The sequence below is a fragment of the Astatotilapia calliptera genome, chromosome 12 (assembly GCF_900246225.1).
Source record: "Astatotilapia calliptera chromosome 12, fAstCal1.2, whole genome shotgun sequence".
Taxonomy (NCBI): domain Eukaryota; kingdom Metazoa; phylum Chordata; class Actinopteri; order Cichliformes; family Cichlidae; genus Astatotilapia; species Astatotilapia calliptera.
Window position 1 is genome coordinate 5,155,622 of NC_039313.1, and position 15,507 is coordinate 5,171,128.

General features: G+C 39.2%; 1 protein-coding gene across 1 annotated transcript; it reads right to left on the minus strand.

Annotated features, from left to right (window-relative positions):
• Positions 1-3,347: 3,347 nt before the first annotated feature.
• figla (folliculogenesis specific bHLH transcription factor) lies at positions 3,348-12,885 on the minus strand. The gene is made up of 6 exons (XM_026188887.1): positions 12,548-12,885; positions 10,369-10,515; positions 10,166-10,255; positions 7,468-7,620; positions 6,298-6,362; positions 3,348-3,761 (listed from the first exon to the last, which is right to left on the minus strand). The coding sequence occupies exons 1-5, from the start codon at positions 12,731-12,733 to the stop codon at positions 6,345-6,347; spliced, it is 594 nt and encodes a 197-aa protein (XP_026044672.1). The 5' UTR covers positions 12,734-12,885; the 3' UTR covers positions 3,348-3,761; positions 6,298-6,344.
• Between the last annotated feature and the right edge of the window lie 2,622 nt (positions 12,886-15,507).

A 15,507-nucleotide genomic window follows, 5' to 3' on the forward strand; every position in this document is an offset into this window, starting at 1 on the left:
TTGCTCAACCTGCAATTTTATATAACTGATTTCTTCCCATTCAAATAAAGTTAATCAGATCACCAGAGAAGATTATGGATATAGAGGTATGATAACACTTAATATGGCCAGGATGTGAATTCCCCTGTAACTGTGTGGAATTTTCAATAATGTGACATGGAATTATATTTAGATGCAAATACTTAAAGGCAGATACACTAAGGGAGTAACAAGTCACGTTTTTACAGGAAACAAAGAAATAATGATACTGTAGGTAATTTTAAGTCATGTGTAAGCAATGTTATGTCACGCATGAGTAATTAAAAAAGTATTGTATAACTTAGGTATTTTACAGGGAATTATTCTGTAAGTACTTACAGGAGTACTGCGTAACTTCTTCATAATTTTATGGGTAAACAATATTTTCCAATCTTACATTATAAATACACTTTTTCAAGGAGTGACTTGTTCCCCCTTTATTATTAGTGTGAACTTTAAGTGTTCATAGCTAAATATAATTATTGTAGTTTCAAATAAAATAATTGAAAACAATTCAGTTTAATTACAGGGGAATTATGCATTTAGTCACAGCCCAGATGTGACAGTTACATTGTATCAGTAAACTTTATCACCTTTTATGAAGGACCTATGAGGATGGTACTGAGTAATAAATTGCCAATAAGGTTTAATAACGCTTTATGTAACAGTCAATAATATGGAGAACTCCTGATTGTGTAAACATTCACAATTAACTTTATTTTATGTTTACCTTTTTACAAGTAGGATTTCCAGTGTTGTGGTAGGCAACCTTTTTTCTTTGAAACTTTCAGCAGCCTTGTTATCACGCCTGTTATGCAACTGCACTGCAACTATAGTTAGAAATATGCGCAGTAATGCAGGAGCAGTTGTTTTGGAGATGGCAAGACTTTACAGCAGGATGCTCTGGAAATTATCGTGCACTATGAGTGTGAAGATGGATGTTTACAAGTCAAACAATTAATCAATTAAAATCTGCAGGGTGCTGCTACAAGCCCCTCTCATCAGCAAATGTAAGAGCAGTGTGACTTTTGCATGGAAAAAAATTAGAAGAGCTGGCAGCACCATGTGGGAAGCTTATATGCCAAGACCAGTCTGTCCATTTTCAGCCTCTGCTCCACCTCAGCTGGAGTCCCTCTTCTTTAAAGGGTTAAAGTCCCAAAACTCTACTTAATAGTTTATATTTATATTTCAGGCTGAAGTTGTTAAAACAAAACAAAACAAAACAGTGGAGCTATGCAAACATACTGGCCTTTAAAGGGTTAAAATCCAAAATGTAATTAAATGTAATATTTGATATTGATATTTCAGACTGAGTCATTTAAAGTGGAAAAAATATTACTGTATAACATTTTACAGCAATTTTTGCAAAGCTATCATTTTAAAAAAATCTGACATGACAGAAAAAATGAAAAATGCATGAAAAGCAATGTTGCCTCCAAGCATTGACCCATCTTAGGACCTAATAAAAATAATAAAACACTCCTTGAAATGTACTTTTTAGACTTTCCGCTGCTGGTATTCTTTTCCGATATAAAACAGTGGAGCTCTGTAAACACACTGACCTTTAAAGGGTTAAAATAAAACATTTTACAATGTATTTCACAGGCTGAAGTAGCTTTAAAAGACTGAGTCATTTAAAGTGGGAAAAAGTATTATATAGTAATACTTTTACAGCAGTTTTTGGGAGGGTGTCATTTTTCATCCTTAGGGTAAAAAGAGTCAGGATTTTAAGGATCATATAAAGATTAAAACAGCTCAAGCTCTTTTAAGATATTTTACTTTCAGAAATGTGATTTTTTTCATCATTCAGCCTAATTTCCTTAAAATTTACACATCACTGTGTATTTATAATCACATCAAGAGTACTTTAGAACTATGTAGGATTTAGTTGAACATTTCTACTCATGACCATTTTGTTTGAAGGAGATTTGGCTTCAAGGTTTCTGTTGGCATCTGCAGCTGAGATTAAAGGTGCGGGATGAGGTTGTAGGTGTGGGGTTGGCAGTTGTTTTAAACATGACATCACTTTTCAGCTATTTGGGTTCATGGTGCTGGTGAAATTGCCTGGATGAGGCAGTAGGTGGAAGCTTTAGCTCCTGCGATCTGCTTTAATCTGCAAGTGGAGGAGGAAGCTGTAGGTTGTAGGTTGAGGCCGTCGATGGTCCTTAGAACATTCATGTGGTGTAGCAACTGGACTGCGGTTAAATGAGGCCGTAGGTGACGTGCCTGCAGCTCTGTGGGGGTGGAGATTAGACCAGCAGAGGGATGTTATATGTTTTAATGGTCTTTGTAAGAGACTGTTGGATGGGGATCGAACAGTGGACGAGAGGCTGAATGGGGAGGTGTGTGTGGTTTCCTTCCCAGCTCCGTAAACTGCATGAGGGAGCAGGTGGGTGTTATGAGCAGCTGGAGGCAACACATGGCTACTGTAGGTTGGAAGCAGATGTAAATAATAGGTGGTGGGTGGCAGAGGCTGGTACTTCTGCTTGTTTCCTGCTGCTGCCTTGAGTCAGAAAAAAAACTGCTGAGGTTCAGATTGGTTACGAGTTGTATCAACACCCTAGATGACTGTAGCTTGAGCTCATGGATCTGATTGTTTTAAGGTGTACAGACTGTATTAACTTCTTATTTGTGTGGACTTTTTACTCTTCTCAAGGATCTACATCACACGGGGGGGAATAGATTAATCAAACGTTGGAGTACCTCTAGGTTCAACTTTGGGCTCTGTTGTTCCGTTTGTACATTAATGACTTACCCGAAATGTATACACCTACTCAAACCCGCCCAAGGAAAGTGTGATGATATGGCTGCTGAAGAACTCCCAGCTACAACAATTACATCAAATGACAAAATCTAATACAAACTAGACACACACACCAACTTTCTGTACACTGAGCTACACAAAAATAGTCAATTGGTAATCCCTAGTTTCCAATTAGTTGCTAGGTTGTGCCGACAAAACTGCTGATGTTGCGTTGCAGACTGCAGATGAGGGTTGAAGTGATGTTCTTCATGTAGACCTGAAAAGCAGAACAGTATCAGTTTCTCTAAATATTTCTAAAGATCTTTTGCAGCAATCATGGGGGGGGGTTGCCTTTCCACACAGGCTTTCAAACCTTTAAAGCCTCTTTACTCTTGAACTGCAGGGACCTGGTCAGAATTCATCAGGTCTTTTGAACCTTAATTGTCCTTATAAGTGAACTGAAGTGTATGAAGCTTTAAAATTTTCTACTGCTGGGTTTATAAAATATAAATATCTGAACAAAGGGGTTTTTTTTTTTTTATATTTAAAGCTGAATCAAAACAAAAGGAAACAAAGAACTACAGTCTTTAATTTTTCATGCATTTTCACATTTCCACTTGTATTTAATAACATTAACAAGTGACAGCAGTGTGACAAATTCATTCTGTTAATCAGCACAAGTCTTTCCCCCCCAAAGAAAACCTTCTTGAACACTAACACGAGTTTAACATTTACATGACTCTTACAACAAGTGTTGTATATAACAGGCTTCTAATAGGCCTACACAGAAAACAATTTCATAAGTGAAATTACAAAAACAAAATTCCTTTTACATTTTAAGGCTGCCAAGGATACAATCTGTAAAATGAGAATCAAAACATTTACTTCAACAACAACAAAAAAAAAAAAAAAAAAAAAAAAAAAAACCCAAAAGGTTAAAACACCACAAATGAAAGTCTGCTTTCTTCAAAACAATCCTTTTCTTCAAAGCAACAGGACCCTAAAAAGAAAAATCACAACACTCAACAACTTGGTTTCCTTAAAGTATTCATACCATTTATCAATCACTAGAAACATGTTTGCCTATTCAGGCTGCAACAATTTGAGTAATTCAATAATACCCAATTCAACACAAATTCTTTGGGGCTTCATTTCATGCACGGCTCTGTGCACGTTTTTGTTTTCAATGCTGTAAACGAGCAATTCACCCACATTTTTTTTTCAACATATTTAGGAGCAGAGTGTGAATACCAAGCCTCACCACATTAAGCTCACACAGCCCCCAGTTTTTAACATAACCAGCCCTTCGAGTACCCCGAAGAGGAGAAAGAGAGAAAAAAAAAAAAAGTTTCTGCAACTCAGAAAGTCTCTGGTCAACAACAGACACATTATGCCCATATCATGGTCTACACCAGAGATAGTCAAGGGCAGAACCTCTCAGACGCCCATGCCCAAGGTAAGATGTTCTCAAAAGTGCACCTTATGAATTCTGGTTGTGCTTACTGACTGCAAACCGGTTTTATGTGGGACACTGTGCTCAAAAATCTGTCAAAATGTTTTAGTATGACTTTGCTAAGTTACAAAGCCGCACCGCTTTGTAGATTGTCAGACCATTACGGCCACAGTAGTCAGGAGCCTCAGAATAATGCATAGCATGCTTCAACATAATATTACCATAATGTGTGTAAACTCAGTCACGCAGTAGAACATGGGAATAGAGCAGCTGCGAGACATTAATGAATCAATGGCACAGAAGTGGAGGAAGCAAGACAAATGAGTTGACTAAAGTTTGACTTATCTGACTGTTTTGTTTCGCTTAATGTGCCTTATGGTCCCCAAAAAAAAAAAAAAAAAATAATAATAATAATATACGGTAACTTATCTGTCTTGTAGAAATGTGCTCCAAATAAGGAACTTGTATTGACGAGATTGTTAGTTAATCATTTACAAATCAATATTGTCTGTATGGAGTGAACATGTAAAGCTGTGGTGTTAAGCCGGGGGGGGGGGGGGGGGGGGGGGGGGGGGGGAGAGTTAAACTAGAGTCCTGTCTGTACGCTTCACATTTCACCCTGCTTCTATCAGCATTCACGTCATCAGTGACTGCTTCACTGGCATCCACACATGAGCCATGTAAAAACATTACCTACACGTTTTATAGACTTTATGCTGACACGTTTCTCTCAAATTGTTACAAGTTAACTTTCGTTTCATGTGTGCAACGATCAGGCTCTTTCAGTTGTATCCTAGCAAAGTCAAACCTGTGCTTCCTGTTCTTGAGTGAAACCAGGATCGTTTGTGAACATAGAGACTTTACATTCACAAACATGTCTCTTGACTGTAGATTGACAATGATCTGTCTACCTGTTCGAGTGCATTCATGATTTTGAAAATTTGGTTCTCTTGACCATTGAAATAATTATGTCATTATCCTTCCTATGAACTTCAGGAGTCCAATTACTTTTAATCCCCTGAAAATGGAGGAGTATGTATAAAAATCCTGGCAGCAGCCAGTGGTGAACATCAGCCTCTACACCTTGTTCTCAAGTTGACATCTGACCTTCAGGTCGAGGTCACTCGAGTTATAGTCAACTTTATAGACATGTAAAGAGTACGAAGCCCAAACACTTAACTGTTTTAGTTCATTTAATCTTAAAATTCCCTTTAAATGTATGTGTTTAATCAGCGTTGTTTATCATTTATGTTATATGAAGGATAAGACACTACAAGCACATACTACATGCTTTACATCTTCATGTTTTAACAACAAAATAAAGTTCTCTAGTAGACTAAAGTGATTAATTCAACATTATCCATCTATTCTTAAACAGTTCTAATACATCCTTTTTGGAGTTCTATTCACAGCAGTGATGTGAGAATAACTCCTGTGTGGCGCTGCGTCACACCACTTGTAGAAGCACGAGTGTTCAAAGGAAGCTGTTGCGTTGGCTAGAATGTCTGCTTAAAACTACGAGCCATTTAAATAAAAGTTTCTGTAGGAAGCCTTAATTCACATTCAGGAATCTAAAAATCGGCAATGCAAACGGCAGCTAATCTGGTATTTTTAGTACCCTGGTCAGAGGTGAAACAGAAACTACAGATTAGACAGTGGAACGGTCCACCAGAGGGCAGTGCAACAACACTTTTAAAAAGACTCAACTATAGGCTACTTTATGTGATGCACAGCCAGTGCTTTGAGAGAAGAAAAAAAGAAATTAAGGGCAATTACATCATTACACACAAAGATTCTATGAAATCAGGCCCAATTAGAATATAGTAGTACTCACACCCTTAATCATTCTGAGATGCTCATTCAGACCACATGAGGGCAACATTTGTACACATTGAGTAATTTTGTACTTCACATATATTTTTAGAATAGTAAATCAAGAATGATATTTAATCATTCAGGGCCTTTACTAACTTGATTTGATCTGCAGTCAATTACATTCTTGATCATTAAATTCTGATCCCACCAACATTTCATCACTTGCATTTCTGTAAACTGATTTAATATTAGTGTTCAAAACGCAAACCTGGCAGGTGTCCAATATCAGGCCACATCAGCTGCTGTAAACACTGCTTAGCAAGGTTGAGACATCTGTTGGAAGACAAAAAAGTTAATGTTCAAGTCCTTACAATGTTAAGCATTTCCTCTGCTGGATAAAAGTCAATTTTTCACTCTTACAGTCCAGGAGGATTACATGTTCATAATTTGATGCACAAACACTGAAAACTGAAGTCTGCTTGTCACAATAGTTCTGTGTACAGCATAATGACATAAGTGCGGGGATAAAACCCTTGCTCTGGCGTTATCTAAACCTCTTCACCTAAATTATCCAATCAGATGCTCAGGCACTTGTCAGGACTGCTTGAACCTTTCAGATGTTGGCACTACTCAGAAGACAATCAAATGCTGTGCGCCGATTGTCAGCTGTAATTGAAGAATGTTTCTGCCAGATCATTCGTGGAATTAAACATGTGATTGCCTATTGTTTGCAGGGTTTGTCTTCCAAGAACTGCATAAACATTGCCCATCTTCCTTCTGAAAGGTTACTCCAGCTGTCACTGATATATCAGGGTCAATTCTGTATGAAACTTGATTAATGAAAAAAATTACAATAAACCCCTGATTTACTTTGTGTACTTGGTTTCCCCCCCCCCACACACACACACACCACTTGTGCATTCTGGCTTAGTTGTTAAATTATGCCAGTGTAATGTGTTGAGCTTTTATTTGGCCAATTTTAGAGATGTGCCGTTTTTAGATTTATTTTTTATTTTTTTTTAAATTAGGTCACACACACACACACACACACACACACACACACACACACACGATTTCATGTCACTTATCTACTAGTCTTTATTTTAACCCCACTACTGTGTGTCCCAAGGGAGGACGGAGTACAGGCTATGGGGTCAAAAGTGACCAGAGTCACCATGTCAACAAGCACACTGCTGCATTTTAGTATGAGCAGAGTTCTTGGTTTTGCCTCGTGGGACTCAACTGAAAATTCTAATCTTAGCTATAGACCTGCAGATGTGTGCACTGTTGCACTTAAAAACAAACAAACAAACAAAAACAAAAAAACATAAGTAGTAAGCCTCAAATCAGATGAGTAATCCAGACTGAGGTTCCCTCTCTTTTTGACTGACAGGCTGAACACCGACCCCTGAAAACATGAAGTACATTGATGAGTTACCGCAGGCTGATCAGGAGCTACTTGGATGATGAACTGGTATGTTGGCATCACACAGTGCTGCAACATCAGTCTGGTCATCTCTCCATCGTCTGTCACCGGTTCAGGGGGTAAAATGAATCCATCATCAATTTGTTCCTCTGACATGCTCAGCAACTGGCAGGGAGAAAGAGCACAGTTAGATAAAACATTCATTTCTGGGAACAGTGACTGGTCAACTGTAGTAAAGCAAGACCAACTAAACCAGAACAACAATCAAATGAGATGGTAAAAAGTGTGACTGTTCATTTAGCACTTTCCTGGAAAAGCTGCACTTCATGTTGGATACGATAGCTCACCCTAACACACTGGAAAAGTCTCCACTAACAGATATAATTTCATTTAATATGCTAATATTTTGTAATAAATATCTATATACTTTTGACAGTGAGCTGATGTAGTTTTATGTTTTGCTCAGGAATGAATGGTTTATTGCTGCTTGTGGCTTTATGAAAAAAAAAAAAAATTATGTATTAACCCTCCGGGTTTGTTCAAAATCACCAACCTTCCAGCCAACAGATAAGGTCTGTAATTTTTATTATTTTCATGGGTTTTTTTTTTTTTTAAACCCTTCTTTCTGCATAAAGCTTTTAACTAACTTCAGTTCTTTTCATAAATATAAGATAGTTATTACTTTTTACATTTTTAACCCTTTAAACACCAGTTTGTCCACTGCACTAGCTGGAAGACAACCTCAAAGCAAAAACATAAAAACTCCCTCTCAGCTTGCTCGTGGCCAAAAACGGGCACCCCTTGTTTAAGTCTACAAAAGGCTATAAAATTGGTGGCCATTTAGAAGTCAGCCACCTTGGATACAACTCCCCCCCCCCCATAGGAAGAGGGCCATGTGACACAAACTTATTGGTAATGTCACAAGAAAAACAATGGTGTGCTTGGTTTCAACGGCCAACTTCTAAATGGCCACCACCCGTCTTGAGGAGTTTGCCCCCCCCTTCACAAATACTAATGTGCCACAAACAGGACTTTAATATCACCAACCATTCCCATTTTATTACAGTGTATCCATATAAATGGCCCACCCTGTACACCTGGTGCAAGGGGCTGCTGTTCCAATCCTGGAGGTGCGCCTTTTGCACCTTCTTCTCATTTCATTGGTGGGGTGTGGGTCACACCTGTTCAGACTACTGTATCTTGGGATCAATGGCAGAAGTGGCTGAGAATCAGGGACAAGGGCGTCTTGCAGCTGTTGAGGTCACCAGCATGTGCCCCAGCTCTCCCAGGATCGCTCTTCATTTGTAGAGCACTCCCCCACTTCAGTGAAGTTGTTTCCGGCAGGACAAAGGCATCATATCCCAAGACATCCAGGAGATTGGAGAAAAGAGCCAGCAGCTAGTTTTCCTTCAACAACTTGAGGTGCCAACATCCTCTCCAAGTTATCTAAGCTGTATTTGTGTCTATTGTAGTCCAGGATTGCTTCTTGTTTCTAGGCATCCTCTATTCCCCATCACTGACTGCTGGTTCCTTGTGTGTTGCTGTCAAAAGAAGCACATTCCTCCGTTGCTTTGGCATGTGGTAGTTTTGGTGAAGCCAAAGACAGACAACAAAATCTTCCTCTGTTGCATCTGGAGGAGCTGGGGAGGAAGCTCTGGGTTGTTTCCCCTGTACCAGTTTTCATCTGAGGAGTTCCTCAGTGCCAAGGTGCCCGAAGGAAAGACGTTGTCCTCAGAGCTCCTCCGTCAGTTGGAGTCTGAATCAGAATACTTTATTGATCCCTGGGGGAAATTATTGAATGTCTGAACCCCTTTCCCTTTTTTACTTCCTGAGAACTTCCAGTGTTGTCATCCAACATGCTACGTATTGCTTCATTCTGGTTCAGGCTCACATCTCCGCTTCATCTATAATCCTCCAATCCTCACACCTTTGCCTCCCGTGCAGGTTTGTAAGGGTGCACAGCAGCTAAAAGATCTCCTTTGTTATAAAAAAAGTCAAAAGTATATCTCAGGCTGCTAGTGCAGGGAACTGCATACAGGGTGACATCTGGTTTGATACCAGTGGGTACTGGATTGTAGAGCAGTCTCTCTTCAGTAGTGGGACCCACATGGTTTTCCTTTCATGAGGGATCCACTCAGTCACCGGCTCCTCGGTCTCAGAAAATGCTCCTATGTTCTTTTCCATCAGCTGCTCGGCCTCCACCTCCATGCCCCCAAACCTCCCCCAAAGAAGAGGATTCACACACTGGCTAGTACTCATCTTCAGTGGTGATGCAGTCAGCCTCTTTGGAGATTGTCCCCTCATCTTCTGGAGAGGAAGTTTCTTCATCTTGGGCAGATGTCTCTTCTTCAAGGGCAGAGCACTGCTTGCTGTCCTTGCTCTCTGACCAGATCATATAGACAGTGCTTGAAGCAGTGATGACCTTCTTGCCATATGGCCAGAATAAATGATCTGGGAGCTGTTAGGCTTACTTACAGCAAAGAGTTTCTCAATGCAAAGAATGGGGATAGGCGTTAATGGCTAACGCACTAACCTGAAATCAACCCAACAGACATGCAAATGCAAAACTAAACTGCAGGAACTTAGGCCAAAGCACTAGTATGTATGTGACGCTCCATTTAATGATGTATGCACATTCTGAATGTGGATTAGCACCATTAGTAGGTTGATACAACAGCGTCCCTTTACTGAAGAAACAGACACCACTTACATCATCCACTCGCCAAAAGTCACTACCAAGGCCTTCAGTCTGACTGTAGGCGATTGCATTCTTTAAGAAATCAGTCCCACTGCCATCATCCTAAAATAAACGAAAACAAAACACAGATCAACATTTCACAATAAGTGGTAGTGTTGCTCTTGGAAAACAATACACTTGTCATTTCAGAGAGTCCTGCCGAGCGCAGTACTTACACTTTCAGTTTCCTGCAAAACTGCAAGCAGCAGTCGAATGTATTCTGTGGCAGCTTTGAGTGTGTCCACTTTGCTGGGCTTTCGGTCTGGTCGCATCAGTGGCACCATCCTTTTCAAGCGAGAGAACATGGTATTCAAGTTCCTGATCTGCAACGAAGAGAGGCTGAAGTGCTTTAGCAAACACTGAAAACTGTAGGATTTGAAGCAGGAGCGATTGTCACAATTTGATACTCTTGTAGAAATTTAAGCCCTGTGGGAGCAAATCCCGGTTTAAACTAAAGTATTCATACTTATTTGATTGTAAGCAGCACTGAGTTGTATACAGACTTGTCAATTTTGAAATACAAAAAGGTAGTTTTTAATTAAACACAAAGGCAACTTTCAGCACCCCAGCAGGACTACTTATGCAAATATCAGCGCTATTATTATCATCATCATTATTTATTCTAATAATGTTGTTCAAACATCCAAAAACAACATCTCTAATATAACAACGAAGGAGAACTGCATTTCCAAGAAAATTAGTCCATTTCAGACCATTTAATGCCAGGATGCATTCATAAAGCGGTCATGCTTAGCACTTAATACACAGCTGCTAAAAAACCCAAGATGCAGGCCTTCGAGCGAACTTCAGCGCCAAACAATGTGCCTTAATGGTGTAGTGCAGCTCTGTGTAAAACATTAGCCGAGGACTCCTTGTAGGGCGGAGTGGCACAGATTAAGGAGGGGGGGGGAAATTACTTTATTGAGAGTCGAAATGTTTACATTAAACTTGCAATTCTGCTTGGACAATAAAGTCGTCAGTCTATTTTGAGAAATTAGCAGCAAATTATTCCCAAAATGAACAATAACATTATTTTTCCAGCTAGCATCGTTAGCTGTGAGGTTGCTAACAGCTTCCCTCCTTGAGTGAGCCGTTAACCCTTGGAAGGTCCTTAAAAACATCCTTATTTGGTCCTAGAGCCAAAAATCGACCACACCATAAAGAGTGCTATAATATTATATTTTTTCCCACTTTAAATTACTTTTAAAACTACTTCTCCCTGAAATATTCATATAAAGTTTTCTCACACACACACACACACACACACACACACACTTAAAAATATCATTTTTTGTTGTAACTCCCAAACTCAATGGTAATGTAAGAATACTTTTTCAAACGACAACGTCAGCACTTTTCGTACTCAGGACAGCGAAAGTGTTTCTGTGCGCACTTTGGCACACGGCGAGTCAGACCTGTACGCTGGAGCGTCCGGAGCCTAGTCATTGTCCGCCAGTTTGTCGAAATCCTCCAATGGCTGTTCCCATCGATCTCCGCTTCGCTCACAATTTGCAGATAATTGGTGTCTCTACATGATCGATTGACAGTGTGAGATGACAGAAGCTCCATTTTCTGCTCAATGCACGTCTATTTAGAAATGCGGTATCTTAGCGTTCCATCAATGACTACTTCCAGGTCATTCAACCGCAGCTGCATTTAAAAAAATTATTTTGAAGGTAAAAATAAAATCTATTTTGCTTTTGGTCCATGCTTTTATATTTAATTTGTTTGTATTGCAGTGTGCCTGTCTGGCCATCAAAATACTTTTGAAAAAAAGTGTGTCTTTTTTTATTATTTTATTTATTTATTTTATTTTTTTGACATAAAGACCTTTTTTTTTTTAAATATGAAGGTCATCGATAGTGACACACAACACCACTCCCCCCCCTTTTTAAAGCAGAAAGACATGCTCAAAACCTGAATTTTTGGCTTGAGTTTGTTCAATGCTGAAATATGAAGGGCGCCACCTGGTGGACAACTAAAAAAATTAAATTTTAAGGCCCGGACTCTAAAGTGCCCCCCTCACTTTGACGATGGCACTACATTTAGTTATGAAAAATGAAATGAAAAATAGCGTTTATAATGGTTTTCAATGCGCCGTTTTTTGGCTCTAGGACCAAAGGTGGATGCATATTTGTAGCTTATTTTAAGCTAATTTAATGAACTCAGACCGCAATTCTAAAAATGTTTTTTAAAAAAAAAGTTTGGCAAATTTGGCTATATTCTATTCAACACAGTGAAAATGGCTTGAAATTAAAAAACACAGTGGATGAAAAATGGCTCCAGGACCCTCTTTCTAAGGGTTTGCTACCAGTCCTTCATTTGTGGTTATGAGTTACTTTTTAAAACACTCACTCTCATTCGTTCCTTGGCGTTGACCAACTCTCGTTTTTTCACAGTTTGGCTGAAGTCCTCGGCCACGAAGTATAAATTGTCCCGTCCTCGTTTGAACTTCTCGATGTTGCAGTAGACAGGGAGCGCGGACTCGCCCGTCAGCCGCTTCAAAATGTCACTCATGGATTCCTCCTCCGGTACCTTCATTTTAACGAGTACCGTTTGATAAAAATAAGCTACCACCTGGTCGATTTAATTCTTTATCGTGGCGCCATGTAAAAGAGAACAGCGAGAGGCCTCTGGCGTGGCGGAGGATCACACCTGCGTCAGGAGGGTTTTAATTAGAGTCAGGTGTTGTGCCAAAAAGGACTTCCGGTATTTTCCACACTGAAAAAAAAAAGAAATTTTGAGCAGGAAAGAACATTCCTGTTACATAGAAGCCGCTATCAGTTTGGGGTAAATGGACTTTTATATATCCTTTATTTACCAGGGGAAAGTCTCACTGACATTAAAAGTTTATTATTTAAGAGTGACCAAGTGGGCAGCAGAAATTACAATGAATTTAACATAATAGTGCTATCAAGATATTCATAGGCTGGTTGAATATACTTTAGGTACAATAACACAGAGTCATAAAGATACTTGCAAACTTGGTAATTTCTTCATATGTAGTTTTTCATAAATCCAGTTGACTTCAGTCCTTTTTCCAACATAAGCAAAACATCACACAGAAAAAAAAAGATATTTGTCAAACATATCCATGATGATCAAGTCATTTTAAGCCAGAGAGAACATCCCTGTCTGAGAAATAAGTGCCTCCTTCACACTTCCATAGCTTTATTTTGGTGTCTGATCACTACCATGACCCATTACTGACGGCATTATTCACACAACAGGTTGCTTGTTAATATGTCAACAAGCGATCTGTTGTTATCTCTTTAGCATAATCTGGAAACCTCCCTCAAATATAAAAACATTTCACTGCTGAAATCCACACAATGACTTTTTAAACAGTAGTCTGGAGAATTAATAGAGGCCTGCTTTTCTCACACCAGGGAGACGTTTAAAATAAAAACATATTCAATTAAAGCTCCATTCTGACAATGTGTCACATCAAAACATATCTTTTCAGATTTTACAAATTGCTTTCATGTTCACACCTCGGCATCTTTATTGTCTTTAGGGCAAGTCAGACAACTTTACACTGCCTCAAGCAAACCCTCAGCTTAATGTCAGATGTCTCCTGTCTGCTTTAACTCCTCCACCTCCACAGCTGCTTTTCTGGGAAGATTTTTCTGCCGGTTCCCATTGTTCATGTAAATCAAAAGTTTCGGATGCTCTTTCACCTCCAACAGTCAAATCCCAGTTAAGCTTTTCTCAAAGCTTCTACTTTCTTCACATAAAGAGGAACTTTCACAAGTATAGCCACAGAATTCTTCTCAGCTGTTTAAACTCTTTTTTTTGGCAAATCTTTAATAAATGACAGAAAATCATACTGAGATCCCTGTTTCACACCATGAAAACAGTCCTGTGAGATATTCAGGATGGTGCTGGCTATCCCAGCTGCCAGTGATGTACACTGGATAGGTTACATGTCTATCACACAGTATTGTCATGGTCCTGGGTCGTGCGACCCAGTGATTTGTGTTTAGTCTATTTTGATGTTTATTGTTTGTTTAGGTTCATTAAGTTATTCTAGCTCGTTTGTAATTATATTACCCTTGTGTTAAGTCTCCCTTGCCCTTCATGTCTGTGTGTCTTATGTTGCCAAGTTCATGTTGTCATTTCTGTCATCTTCCCCTGTACTCAGTCTCCCTGGTTCGTGCATCTACCTGTCATGAGTCATGTCTGCGTGGTTATGTTTAGTTCATGTCATGTCTAATCTCCATGTTTCCTGTTTTACTTTGAAAGTCTGTATTCAATGTCAGTGTATTTAGTTTCACTTCTCCTGTCCTGTCTTTAGGTTCATGTGTGTCAGCTGTGATCCCATGTGTGGCCACTTCCCCTGATCATCCCTCATGTGTGTTTAGTCTCTGTGTTTCATACAGTCTGTGTCGCGTCGTCTGTGTTCCCACGGTCGGTCTTTGCAGTTATCACCATAGTCTCTGAGTCTTCTTAGTTTGTCACAGTACTAGTTTTCCCAGTTTAGTTATAGTCTAGTTTAGTCACGCTATCCCTGTTGTGTTTGTACACTTTGTCTTCAGCCATAATAAAGGCTCGCTTTCTGTTAAGTTCACTCCCGTCTACTCACTTGTTTACGCACCTGGGTCCATCACACACACCACCACACGGCCTGTCTCCGCAGACCGTGACAAGTATAACATAATATACAATATAATAGAAAGCTATTTATCTCTAAATGAATACAACATTTGTACAATTTAAAAACGTTAACTTCCTGTAGGCTTCTCATCAACCACCATGGTCTCCATGCCATTATGGGAAAAGATTGTAAATGTACGCAATTCCCTAGAATGTAGAATGAAAATGGTTATTTTTAAAATGAATTCATTATTATTTTCTAAGATAACTGAAAATGCAACGTTCGGGTGAACACAATCAGCTTTCTGGGAATTCATATTTTTTCTTTCAGTTGATAACTTTGTCATTACAACCAAGCACTGCAATTAACGGTTAACCTTTTTAAGATATGAAAACTCCAAGGAAAATACAGCCTGAGTAAATAACAGGTTTGATAAAAGTCCCTTTAGAGGAATCTAAAGCTTGATTATATTCAAGCTTTAGATTTCTTTTTAAGGCAAACAATTATGTGCTTGTCTTTATGCTAATGTTAGGCTTGGAAACACTCAGAAATTAGCTTGTTAAATAGGAAGGCCTGTGACTCTGGGCTGGTTTAAGCTTTTCAACAAAAGGCTGTGAGGCCTGCCATACTTCAGTGTATTTAACTGCTGCACTCGACAGTGCATAATTACAATAAGCTATTTTCACTATAAGAAAAGACCAGAGTCCTCCAGTCCAAC